The 13,735-nt window shown below is 38.9% G+C and overlaps 1 protein-coding gene across 5 annotated transcripts in view; it reads left to right on the forward strand.

Annotated features, from left to right (window-relative positions):
• The window catches only part of larp1b (La ribonucleoprotein 1B), a 64,977-nt gene extending 53,021 nt beyond the window's left edge, over positions 1-11,956 (forward strand). For all 5 annotated transcript variants that reach the window (XM_055156012.1, XM_055156018.1, XM_055156033.1 and 2 more), the window contains 4 exons: positions 266-410; positions 4,607-4,716; positions 6,796-6,923; positions 9,451-11,956. In XM_055156012.1, coding sequence (XP_055011987.1) covers positions 266-410; positions 4,607-4,716; positions 6,796-6,923; positions 9,451-9,777 — 710 coding nt within the window. In that variant the 3' untranslated portion in view covers positions 9,778-11,956. The remainder of the gene's footprint in view (positions 1-265; positions 411-4,606; positions 4,717-6,795; positions 6,924-9,450) is intronic.
• The last annotated feature ends 1,779 nt before the right edge of the window (positions 11,957-13,735 follow it).

A 13,735-nucleotide genomic window follows, 5' to 3' on the forward strand; every position in this document is an offset into this window, starting at 1 on the left:
TACTCCTGATGCTCCTGACTATGGAAGCCGTAATGCTGCAAGTGGAGCGGCTTTGTACTTTACTAAAGTCGTACGAAGACACTCCAATAAATTCATATATAAGGCACACAGTCGTTTTTTGATGACATTAAAGGCTTTTAAGTGCACCCTATAGTGCGGCAAATACGGTAATGAGAAACTCTACACTTTGAATGTATAAAGTGATATGTTTGTGATGTGTGAGAGATTATATATTTTTAATTCTAAACATATTCTTTTGTTGCAGAGAGGAAACGGTTGGGGGCGGGCCTCTCTCAGGAGATGAACACTCTGTTTCGGTTTTGGTCGTTTTTCCTTCGAGACAATTTCAACAGAAAAATGTACGAGGAGTTTAAACAGTATGCCCTGGAGGACGCCAAGGACAACTACAGGTGAGAGACCGGGACACACCCCACAACCTCCTGAATAAGAGGAGGAGATAGGCTAACCACTCTGCCACAGTAACACAGAGACGACATGACTTAGACCCTGACTGCAAAGATTGGATGGATTTTATATAAAAGTCTGAAACAACTACAGAAACCGCACAGGCGGGTGCAGTGTTGGACTGGCTTCAGCTTCTGCCCCGTTTATCAAGTCTCTTAATCGATTGTAAAGTGGTTTAGGATGAATCAAATAATACAGTGCACAGTAGTTATAACCTAATATTCATGAAACTACCAACACACTGAGTTGAACTATTCATAAAACCAAAAAATATGACTCCATACAGTAAGAATCGCAGGCCTCTGGAACAATCGCAGAAATGGCACAGGTGGGTACAGTGTTGGGTTGCATCAGCTCCTTCCCATTTATCAAGTCTCTCAAACAGCAGAAGGGATATACTGATTTTTATAGTGGTTTAGAATTAAACAAATAAAACAGTAAAATAATGAATTACAGTATATTACAGGAAAGTTACATATGATCTAATGTCAAGAGATACTTTAACAATACACAAAACTAAATCTAAAGTACAGAACACAGCAGTACAATGTTGGACTCAGCTTCTGTCCCTATAATAACACATAATACACAATACTACAATATAAAACAACACAGTGGAGACACAGCAGTTACTGACGTCCAGAGCTAACATTTACAGACAGATCCTAACTTGATAAAATAACAAAATAAATTTCAAAATTATTCCACAAAACAAGGGGCAGTTCTGTTTGCAGTCACACACTACAGCATAAGACACACACACATACATTTCACACATTTTCACACAGGTCAGGGGCTCATTCAGTACAATTTGGGCATCAGAGCTGAGCTTTAGTGCAAATGAGGCATAAAGTGCAAAGGCCAGATACAAAACAGAACAACAACATTAGAACAGTAAACAAAAGATAAAAAGACACTTGGCTCTGCCTGTGTCACCTCGTGTGTTTGGAGCTGAACGGCAATGAAGGAATTTGTTCATCTGTTGTATTTATTGCAGACATTAGACATTGACATATGACCTAAAAAACAAGTTCAGTTAATTTATATCAGTGTTAATTTACCAAAAATATAACTAACAGAACTAATTATTTACATAATACTTATGAAGTTACTTAACAGCAGAAGGGGCGGAGCAGAGGGGCGTTGCCAAGGTAACCCTGTGGCCTTAAAGGTGCACTATGTAACTTTTTGATTGGGGGTTTCTATGGAGATGTCATTACTCTGCCTGGAATGTTCCACAGTGTGACATTAAACAGCTCTACTTTACATTTATTCAGTTACAGGTGTTTTTTATGTGTCAAAAATATCTAGAAGAACAGACATTGTGACTGTGAGTGGGGTCGCCACTCCACAGATCTGACCTGTAACTTGGTCTGGTTTGGTCTCCATGAAGCTAGAAAGGTTTAATGCCATACTGGGGAACATTACAAACAAAGCAATAACATCTCTGTGAAGAAAAGCATTTGACGAAGCCTCCACCAGAAAAGTGACACAATACACCTTTATCTGATATTAAATACACGAGACAGATTTGAGAACAATAAAAAAAAACAACCTTTTAACACGTGAGATCCGGAGTTAAACCCACAACCTCCTGACTGAGAGGAGGAGACCGGATCAGCACACATTGTTTTGTTTACAGAGTTACCAGGGCGTCTGGTTTAGTCTCTCCAGCTGCTCACCTCCGCATTCCTGTCTCTGAGTGAAAGGGGCGGGGCATTACACTGTTTGGATCAGCTGAGGCTCGTACAGTGGGTTTTACTACTCTCATATTTTAGTTTAAAGGTGCACTGTGGAATTTTTCTGACAGAGGGTTTGCAGATGTCATTGCTTTGCCTGAAATGTTCCACTGACAAAACTTATATAGCTGGTCCGTGTCCCATTTGTTCTTTTGAATTTCAATTAAGAATGAAAAACATTAAAATGGGAAAACATTTTATTTCATTATTCTGTTTTAATGTCAAACAAAAAACAGATTTAGACAAAAACAGTAATTGTGCCTATTTCAATTTGGATATTTTATTCTCTCTGGTTATTTGTTCCGGATGTTCTGCTGCTTAGTGCTCTGCGTGTGAATTCAGTGTCACTGAACAAAGGAGAGTTTATCGCTGCTTCCTGTTTCTCCTCATGGAGTACAACAATGACTTTATAAGAAGTGAAAATAAACACATCACTGTAAAAGAAGACATGTTTGTCCACAAAATTGCAACAATTTTTCAGGTAAATCTTTCTAGGAGTAGAATTTCTGGGGCAAATAAACCAGTGAGAATAAAAAAAAGTTCCAGACCAGGGGTCGGCAACCCAAAATGCTCAAAAAGCCATATTGGCCCAAAAAACCAAAAACCACACCTGCCTGGAGCCGCAAAAAATTAAAAGTCTTATATAAGCCTAATATGAAGGCAACATAGGCTGTCAGTATATTAGCTGTATAAGCCGACTATTAAAATGACTAAGTCGGCTACAAATACAAAATGAGCATTCATGATACACAAACCTCTTTTGTGACCCTCTCATACTTGGTGCGCCGTCTGTAGCCACTAAAATCAGGTGGTTAGTGTTTATTCCATTGTCATTTAGGCCCCGTTTACACGTACACGGGTATTTTTTAAAATGGAGACATTTGCCTGAGTTTGAACACATCGTTTACACGTTAATTCGCCTCTGAAAATGAATCTTTCTAAAAACTCCGGCTAAGTGGAGATTTTGGAAAACTCTGGTTTCACGTTTGCATCTAAACTGAGATAAACGGAGTTTTAGGAGCTGACGCGCTGAAAGTGCGACCGACGTTTACCTGTTGCTTTGACGATGATGATGGAAGTATTCAGAGCAGCAGTCGCATTTCTTCTGATCGTGCATAGGAGCACTCATAAAATAAACCCGGAGCAGAAGCTCTGAGCTCGGGCAGCAGCGTCAAACACACAGGAGCAGTCAGCGCGCAGCCCCTCAAGACGGGGCTGTGGGTCCAGAGTTGGTCAGATTGTCCGGAGGCTTCGTCCTCCGTGTCCTGGTTCCAGACGGGGGCGAGCAAGACCAGCGCGCAAAGGACTGGGTCCGAGTGCTTAAGTGCAGTCATCTGTGCGCTGGTTCCGTGCGGGAAAAGCGAGAATGTTCTGTGAACCACAGGTCCGGGCTGCTCCGGTCCTCCGCGCTCGACCGCGGCTGGTTCTGAGGTGGTGCAAAGCATCCAGACAGAAGTGTGAATCCAGTTTGGTTTGTTATATGTTGTTCTGAGCGTCCGTCTGCGCACGTGTTTTTTTTTTTTTTTTTTTTTTTTTTTCTGGGAAAGCGCTTCTCAGGTGGAAGCACCGGACACCACCCCCCACTTCAGCTCATCTGTTTGTTCTGCTGAAACACTTTTCATGTGTTTTGTTATGTTTGCATTTGCACACAGCTGATGGATCAGATCCATGACCAGAGATGAACGAGAGTTTTACCCCTAAAGAAACCATATTAAAACTACAACCAAAAAAATCATTCCTTTTCCATTTTCACTCATTTTTGAAAAAGCTCCAGGGAGCCACTAGCGGAGTGCTAAAGAGCCGCATGCGGCTCCAGAGCCGCGGGTTGCCGACCCCTGTTCCAGACCAAAATATCACCTTTCCTGTTGGAACCAAGCAGGTGGTGGACACTCTACAGGAAAGGTTACACACTAGTCCAGCTCAAAAAATTTGAATATCATGAAAAACTTTTTTATTTGAGAAAGTCAGACACATATATAGACTCATGACACAGAGTGAAGCTGTGATGCATTTATTTCTTGAAATTTGTATAAATATTGCTCACAGATATAGAGAAACTCAACCAATTCAGAGCCATGACACTCTATTAAATCCTCATGTCGTTCCCACATTTGTAATTCTCTGCACCTGGATCTCCGTCATGTAAAAAATGCGATGACTCGGACACGTTTATTTAAACCAGAGCAGAGCAGATCCTCCAAAAGTCCCTGTGTGAAACCGGTTCAGATCCACAGCTGGTCTCGGGTCAACACACCTGGGGTCATAGCCAGGTGTGATGGGAGAGGTCAGAGGTCAGGTTATGTGAGTTTTTTATCATGTTGACCTCTCTCTGTGTTTGTGTGTGTGTTTGTTTGTGCGTGTGTTTGTGTGTGTGTTTGTGTGTGTGTGTGTGTGTGTTGTAGGTACGGGCTGGAGTGCCTGTTCAGATATTACAGCTACGGTTTGGAGCGAAGATTCAGACTCGATCTGTTCAAGGATTTCCAGGAAGAGACGCTCAGGGATTTTGAGAAAGGTAACTGTGGAAACTAAATCCAAATGTGTTCAAAACATTGTAAAAATAGTGTAAAACCCGACAAGATCCTGCTTCCCTTCAGTAGTTCAGACCTCTTCTTCTTGTATTAGTTTCAAGTTCAGATTTCAGTCTTCTCTCATATCTTAATGCTGTAGGACAGCTTTTTAAATACACATTTAACAGAATCTGAATGTTTTTTAATCAAAACCACAATTTTATTCATTTGGGCTGTGGCACTTGCTCATATACTCGCATGCTCATCTTTTCTCATTATATGCACCTTTTTCATGTCAAGTAAATTCGAGTTGTCCCAGTATTCACCTTATTCCGGAATTTGCGTGGGCAGCGCCGTCATCATTCAGGTTGTATTATTTTGTTTGGGGCTGCAGATCTTGACAGTAAATCAGTTCAAGCCTCCAGAGCAGGAGTCTCCAACCTTTTATCTCCTGTGAGCTACTTTTTGAAAAACAAAAATGCCAGAGAGCTACTGATTTTAGCAGCCACCAGAAGTTAAGTAAATGTAAGAGCCATGACAGGCCATAGATGTCTGTAAAACATAAACCATTATCCATTTATCAGTGCACAAACATAGACATCAAAATGACACATTTACAACGGAAATAGGCATTTAATCAATCAGTCAACTTTGACTTATTCAGCGACTGTTAACACCTGAGCCACAGGTTGGAGACCCCTGATTCAGAGAACTGGTGCAGTGCGACTTGTTGGTCACATGAAAATTGAACATTTTACACAAATGAACCGACTTTGTCAGATTTAAGATTCTAAACGTTTCCCAGATTCTCCACTGACATGAAGAGGATCCCCGTTTAACCGGAAGTGCCACCATAAAAGTGCAGTTTAGGAGCTTTTAGAGACAAAAGTGGGTGGGGCCAGAGTAGGTGGGTTGGTGTATTGTAACTTAAGCATCTACTTATGAATCATTTGTATGAAGTGAGCACTATTAGCATGCTACTCATTGTTAGCAGTACCATCAATGTAAAACTTGGGATCGTTAATTAGGATACTCAGAATGTTTTGGAAACATTAGGAATAACTTTGGGTCACAGCGAACTGTTGTAAAATCAACTAGTTCTGTTTTTAAATCAGACGCAGCTCCTTTTATTTTAGCCTTTTTTTTTATATATAATATTAATATTCAAGACTATAACTCGGCATTCTCTTCTGTTTTGGTGACCCCGGGTAGCATTTACCCAAAACAAAACCAGGATTAACTTTGATATTTGCACCTGTTTGAGCTCAAAGGACTGAGCAATGGAACAAGATAAAAACAGAACAGATGCTCTGATTAAAATAGTACAGGTCAGAACCATAAATTGTCACAGCATCTTGGACTGTTCCAAAATTTTCCTGTAGGGCTGAGCAATTTAATAACTGCTGGGGGTGCTAAACATGTACCTCTATTGGCGGAATGTTCATCTGTTACCATGGTGATACAACGCACACATTAGAAGACAGGGGAATCATTCATGGGAGAAAGGTGAGTTTGTCGTTGTGATTTGAAGAGCTGCAGTGAGTCTGAGCTCCTGATGGATTATGGGAGTCTGCTCTTTCTGGTCAGATTGTGTGAAAATAAAGCTCAGAAGATTAAAGTCTATCTTAAGGAAGAGCTGCAGACAGAGCAGTGCTTCAGTTAGCTTCACGCCCCCACAGAATGCTGATGCCGCCGGTTGCAAGTGTCAATATTAGGAGTCTGTTCAAAGTTCACATTTTAAACACGTCCAGAAGAATCGACCAAAAGACTGAAATCTGAACTGACAAACAAACACAAGAATCACATTTCAGAATGTGTTTGTACAGACCTAACTACAGGGTTAGAAGTTTGTATGCAGAATAAGACGTCATGGTGACACAAGGAGGGCATCTGACACACTGCAACAGTTCAGAACATGTTTGCAGAGGGCTAAATTAAATGCAGAATATTTAGTTGTTTTTGGAGGAAATTATGGTTCAAAAATTGCAGCTTTTGCTATTTGTCCATTTAAATTGTGATTTTGATTCAATTCTGATTTAATCTTGCAGTCCTAATTCCCTTTTTTTGTTTGTGTTGACGTTTAGGTCAGCTGTACGGACTGGAGAAGTTTTGGGCCTTTTTGAAATATTCTAAAATCAAGAACCAGACGATCGACCCCAAACTGCAGGAGCATCTGTCCAAGTTCAAAAACCTGGAGGACTTCAGGGTCATGGTAAGAATTCAAACCACAGCACACAAGCTTTTACAATTTAGTCTGATCATTAAAGGTGCGTTGTGTAACTTTCCTCATGGAGGATCCTTTCTATCTTCATGTAGACCAAACCAGACCAAGTTACAGTTCAGATCTGTGGAGAGGCGACCCCGCGCAGTCACAATGTCTGTTTTTCTAGGGATTTTTGACACATAAAACCACCTGTAATTGAATAAATGTAAAGTAGAGCTGTTTAATGTCACACTGTGGAACATTCCAAGCAAAGCAATAACATGACCAAAGACAAGCAGATGGTGGACTCTCTACCAAAAAGATAAACCTTTAAAAATGTTGCTATAAATGATCATCTTGAAGACCAATTGCACTGATACTCTACTCACATGGCATTTCTAATTAAGAACTTTTGCTAACTGGACTTAAATTATTAAAATTGCAAACTTTATTTCAATACTAAGGAAGAGACTTGATCCTCAATACCAATTCTGATCCCACAATGATAAAGAAAACCCTCTTTCTTTAGACAATATCCTGTGATTTTCCACATTAAATAGTAGTACTTTCTTTTCTATTCCCATGTGTCTTATATGTGTGTGTAATCTCTCTGTCCTGTCAGTGGGACTTGTTAGTATCGATATCTGTGAAAAATGAGTATTTAGTTTTGATACTAGTTTTAGTCAGATCGATTAGTATCTGATTTTTGAGACAAGCCGATCCACAGGTGTGAGGTGTATTGTCTGTTGCAGAAACAAGAACAGTGTTTAGTTTAAAAGGCCCATATTACACTGTTCTAATGTAGTTTCCTCAACACAAACACCCCTGGAGTTGTGTTCTTCTTCTCTCAAACTGAAAACACTCTGTTCCACCTTGTGATGTCATGTGGTAATACAGGAAGTGTTCCACTGTGTTTTTAAACTCCACACACCTTCACTAGAATAATTTGGATCATTTAGCCTTGGAATTGCCAATCTCTACTGAACCAAAAGGAAAAGTTAAACTTGAAATCTACCACTTCATGACATCGCAAGGTGGAACAGAGCATTTGGAGCTTTGGAGATGTAGACAGAATAATAATAAAGAGTTACTCAAACATGTGTGAATGAAACAAAACACAACTCCAGGTGTGTTTTTGAGGAGGGAACAACATGACTAAAACTCATAAGAGTCAGTTTTGAGTCATATAGGGGCATTAATATTGTCGTTTAATGAGTTTTAAGGAGGATGTGGATACAGATGGGACCAGATAAGATTTGCCTCTGGGTCAAGATTCTATGCCTTTGAACACGCACCAAAATGTATCCATGAATTTATATATATACATGTCTGCACTGAATAAACTTCATATAACCGGTTTATTAGCTGTGGATTTTGTCACATAAAGTTGGAAGAACACACTCTTTGGTTTCAGGCAAAGTGCTAATTTATACAATTTCCTTTTGAGTCGATAAAGGAGATTTGATTCAACTGAAAGGAGAAATAAACCTCTTATTCGTAACTTTTAAACCCTTTGGCACATCGCACTGTTCACATCAGAAATTATCTGTTTGGCCACTGGCACCACTTTGGAAGTACTTTTTTCAAAGCTTGGGTTCCCCACTTTTGTGTAAATGTGTATATTTAGTGTGTTTGTGTTTTCCCTCAAAAATTATAGTGTAAACATGACTAAATCAGACTGCTGTTAATAATAGTATTTGTATTTCTTGTCAACTAAGACATAAGTCAGAAAGTGAAAACATGGGTAGTGCACAAGAGCGTGCGGTGTCAAATGTGTCATATTGTAGAGAATACTGCTCCTCTCCACGAGTGTCGCTTTTTCCCCGTGTCTCCAGACTTTGTGTACAGTAGAGTGCACAGCAGGTTCGAGCTGCAGGAGAGAGGAGCCAAGTGCAGCGCTCAGGAGGAGTTTTCTAAATGCCACTGTTGGCGTTGGCGAGCACCTACGCCATGTGTAGTGTGTAAGCGAGCTTTATAAATGAGGCACCAGATCTGTGGAGAGGCGACCCCGCTCACACTCAGTGTTTGTGTTTTTAGGTTTTTCTTGAGCTATAAAACCACCTGTAATTGAATAAATGTAAAGTAGAGCTGTTTAATGTCACACTGTGGAACATTCCAGGCAGAGCAATGACATCTCCATAGAAACAAGCAGGTGACAGGCCCTCCGCCACAAAAGTTACACAATACACCTTTAAAAATGACTCACGGTGATTCTCTTAGTGTATTGTTCTTGTTTCACTATGGTCTTTTATCACAGGATTTCACTGTAGTGATACTGGCCTTCAAAACTCTCTCTTTTCTCTCTCTCCCTCCTCTCTTTTCTTTCTTTCTCTCTCCCATTCTTTCTTTCACCCATACTCACTCTCTCTTTCTACCTCCCATTCTCTTTCTCTTTCTTTCTCTCTCTTTCCCAGTCTTTCCTTCTCCCTCTTTTTCTCTCTCCCATTTTTTTCTTGCTCTCTCTAACTTTATCTCTTTCTTACTCTCTTTCTCTCCCATTCTCTCTCTCTTTTTTAAACTTTTTCTCTCTGTCCAGCCCCCGTTGGGAGAGGAGGGCGGGCGCAGGAGACGGACCTCATCTTCGGCTGGAGACGAGTCCAGACGGAGACGACACAACTCCAACAGCGGCTCCAAACCCGCTCCAAAACCTTCCACCGCCAACAACCAGCCGACCTCCAGCCCCACGCCTCCCGCCTCCTCCACCGCCCCCTCCACCGCCCCCTCCTCCGCCGCCTCCACCGCCCTGAGAGAGAGCCCTGCCCCGGGGAAGGAACCAGCCAAAGACCCCGCCCCCAAACCAACCTCCACTCAGGCCAAGAAAACCGATTCTACCAACGATAAGAAGAAGGACGCAAAAAAGTGAACGTAACTAGCTCAGATTCTGAGGAGAGTGAAATCAAAATTGGTCCCGTATTTTTAGCGAGGTTTGGGAATGAATGTACCACAAAAGGACAACAGACAGAACCAGCTAAAATGTTTTGGGATAGAATTGGATTAAAAATAAAAATAATGGCAACCACTGATTTTAGAAGAAAGATGCCAAGAAGTGAACGGAACTAGCTCAGATTTTAAAGAGAGAAATCAAAACGTGTGCTGTATTTTTAGCCAGGTTTGTGAATGAATGTAACACAAAGAAGGACTACAGAAAGAACCAGATAAAAGGTTTTGGAGTAGAATTGGATCAAAAACAAAAAAATGCAACCCCTGATTATAGATTTTGTTTGGGAAAGCGGAGAAGGTCAATCATCCAGACATTTGAACCGAAATATCATGTAATTTAATTGGTTCAAAAATTCGAAATGGCTACCGTTGTTTTTAGAAGGTTTGAGAAAGATCAGCATTAAAAGTTTAAAAGAAAAGAATATTATTTGCGATTAGAGCGATGAAAAAAATTGAGAAAAAAATATTTTAATGGAATATACCCCCAAAAGAAGAGAACTGGCCTGTTCTGGGGTAGTATTGGCGGGGAAAAAAGTGTTTAGAATACTTACAGTGTGAATAAAATGGAATCTAATCTGTTATTATGAGAAAAATGACAAGCAATTAGCCAACTGTTTGTAATACAACAGAAATCAAAATGTCTGCCAAGTTTCTGTCAGTGTTTTGGGAATGAAGAGAAGAGACAATATGCAAATACAAAACTGAACCCTGGCTATAGTTGTGCCATAAGTTTGAAAAGTGTTTAAAAAACAAAACAAAATGGCTTCCACTGTTTTTAAATGACTTGAGATATTTCGTAGATTCATCATTTTTAGCATTTCATTTGAAACCTCTACGAAAACGTTTACAGCTGAAAATGCATTCCCTGCATTTTACCGTCTCTTTGGTGCCAAACAAAATGTGACACGTGCCTTAAGTTTTAACACATTTTCCCATGGTTTTCTTTTAAGTTTTTCTTTTTTTTTCTGTTTTGGTAGTTTGTTCCCATGACAATCAGAGCAGAGTATTTTCGAGTTGTGGCAGATTCGCCCTTAGGTTGAACTCAAACTGTCAGATGTTTCTTAATTAAAATCCCACATCGATCATTGAGTTTATTCAGTCTGGGAGAGCAGTTTTGAAGCTGTATTATGGAATATTTACAGTAAAATTGAATGGTACTCTTGTAATGGTAGATCTGCTCTGAACGTTTGCGGTCTATGTCATTTGTTCATTCATTTTTTTAAACTTTATGGGCCTGAGTCAATCTGAGAAAAACCCTATACTTGCATTTATGTACGAATCTATTGGAAAATGTTTTGTTAATTCACAATATATATGAAGTTTTAGTACCTGTGAATTAGTTTTTATTTCATTTTTAGCGACAGAAATCAAAATTTTAAAATGTTTGAAAAGTTTGCAGTTTCAGAATTTTCTCGACAAATATTTTCTAAGTTTAAGATGCCAATTTTGCCACAAACTAGTAATTTACAAAACATTTCAACTATAAATTGCACAGTGGAATATTGAAATCATGGAGAGATTAAATGTGCCTACTGTCACGCAAAGGTTTTTACTACAGATTTAAGACAGATGCCCTCCCTAATCCCTCGTAGATAAATCAAGTATTGCTTCTTTTCTATAATTTTACAGTCATCTCCAAATACATTATTAACACACTGCCAACTTGAAAAAAAGCTCTTAAAATGTCCACATTATGTTTTAGTCCCAAAACAAAACTATAATTTATTGCTGTTTTTACCATTGAGTTTTGATGATTTGATGCAATAGTCTTAGATAATCATTGTGTTTTAATTTTGTTGTAATGAGCTGTTGGGTTTGTGTGTGCTTTAGCTACGCATTATATTTTAGCTTGTATTAAGTTTTGAGGCTTCTATTTTCGTGCTTTTAGGGCACTTAATTTCTTTATCGAATATGAATTTTAAAAGGTTTTAGCGATTTAAAGTTTTAAAAAATGTACATAAAAATCATTTGCTATATACGATTATATTCTCGATTTTGGAAAAGTTTTATCAGTAGTATTTTGGTTTTATTTTGAGTGAATTTTAGGATCTTGTATTGATGCATGTTGGATAATTGTAAAAATAAAAAAGCAAAAAAACCTACCTGAACGTTCATTGTAAAATTTTCTCGTGTTTTCTGAGAAGCTGCTTGAGGCTGAAAGTCAAACCTGCTCAGTCGGATTCTGTTCCCAAAGAAAGTGAGGTGAGCTGTCAGCCAATGCTCTTCAGTTTCTACAAGGATTTACACGGCTATGCTTAAAGCTGCACTGTGTAACTTTTCTGGTGGAGGATCTCTCCCCTTCATGGAGACCAAATCAGACCAAGTTACAGGTCAGATCTGTGGAGAGGTGACCGCGCTCACAGTCAGAAAGTCTGTTTTTCTAGGTATTTTTGACATATAAAACCACCTGTAATTGAATAAATGTAAAGTAGAGCTGTTTAATGTCACACTGTGGAACATTCCAGGCAGAGCAATGACATCTCCATAGAAACAAGCAGGTGACAGACCCTGACTAAAAGGTTACACAGTGCACCTTTATGTTAAAGGATAAAAATACCATTAGAATATTGTCCCAAAAAGTGTCCATAATAAAGCTCAAAATCTGATAGTAATAGTTTCAGTGCATTACAAATAATTAAAAATGACTACAATAGTGCTGACACTATTTAAAATGTCAAAGTTGATTTCAATACTAAAGAATAGACTCGATACTCAATACCGATTCCAATATAATGATGATAATGCAAAGAAATTGATGTAGTTGGAGCGCTCGCTGGATCATCACCAAGTGAAGTAATCAGGTGCTCTTCACATATCCTGAGTGGGCAGAATAACTTACTAGATGAAAGAAGAGATCCGAGGTGCTTCGATATGCTTTGCTATTATTTTGTTTCATGTCAAACACCATAATGATGATCTTAACACTTTTAGTATTGATACAATCAGCTTATAGGAAAGGACAAAAAGACCTGTAGAACAGGGAATAGGCCTTCAAAACTTCTTATATGATCAAATCTGGAGCACTGACATGTATGTTTTAATGTATGTTTCCAATTTTAAACAACCAATAAAAGTTTCCAAACTATAGTTCAAAATCTGATAATAGTTTCAATGCATTACAAATAAAAAAAGTTTACTACGCAATAGTGCCGTCACTATTTAAAATTTCAAACTTGATTTCAGCACTAAGGAATAAACTCGATACGCAGTACTGATTCTGATATAACAATGATTGAAAGGTTTGTTTCTGTCCTACGAATGTGACTTTTAGTATCAATAAAAGCAATAAATGCAAAAAATGTAGAATGATTTACAAAATCCTAAAACATATCTATGTTGCATTTATTCAAATACAGTTACTTTTACACCTTGAAAAACCTGCATTTTTACTGTAAGTGGGCTCGCCTCTCCACAGATCTGACTTGGGGGAGTCACCTGCTTGTCTACATAGATGAATTTTAATTCATTTTAATGTAATACTGTGGAACATTCCAAAACAATAACATCTCTAGGGAGACAAGCAAGTAACATGCCCCCCTCCCCACATGAAAAGTTACATAATACATTTTCTGGCATGAACATTTAAAACCAAATCATCTTTAATATTTGACAACTTCTTCAATGTTTTTAGGTCAGCGAGTTGGTTAGGAGGTGGACAAGTTTTATTTATATTTTTACGACTACAACACAAAAGTACACAATGTTCTTTCTGCTGTAACATCCCTTTTTCCCTCTTGATCTGACCATTTAAGAACACATTCACAGTGTGACTTCATCTGGGTAAATGTTGGCTTCACAAGGTGTATTCTTTGACTATAATGTAAGAAATACCTGTCATTCTCCAGCTTCCTCTGTACGAGCTGCTCTGGACTCTATAAATA

This window comes from Boleophthalmus pectinirostris, unplaced genomic scaffold (assembly GCF_026225935.1).
Source record: "Boleophthalmus pectinirostris isolate CB_2022bp ecotype Guang Dong unplaced genomic scaffold, ASM2622593v1 HiC_scaffold_10, whole genome shotgun sequence".
NCBI classification, from domain to species: domain Eukaryota; kingdom Metazoa; phylum Chordata; class Actinopteri; order Gobiiformes; family Gobiidae; genus Boleophthalmus; species Boleophthalmus pectinirostris.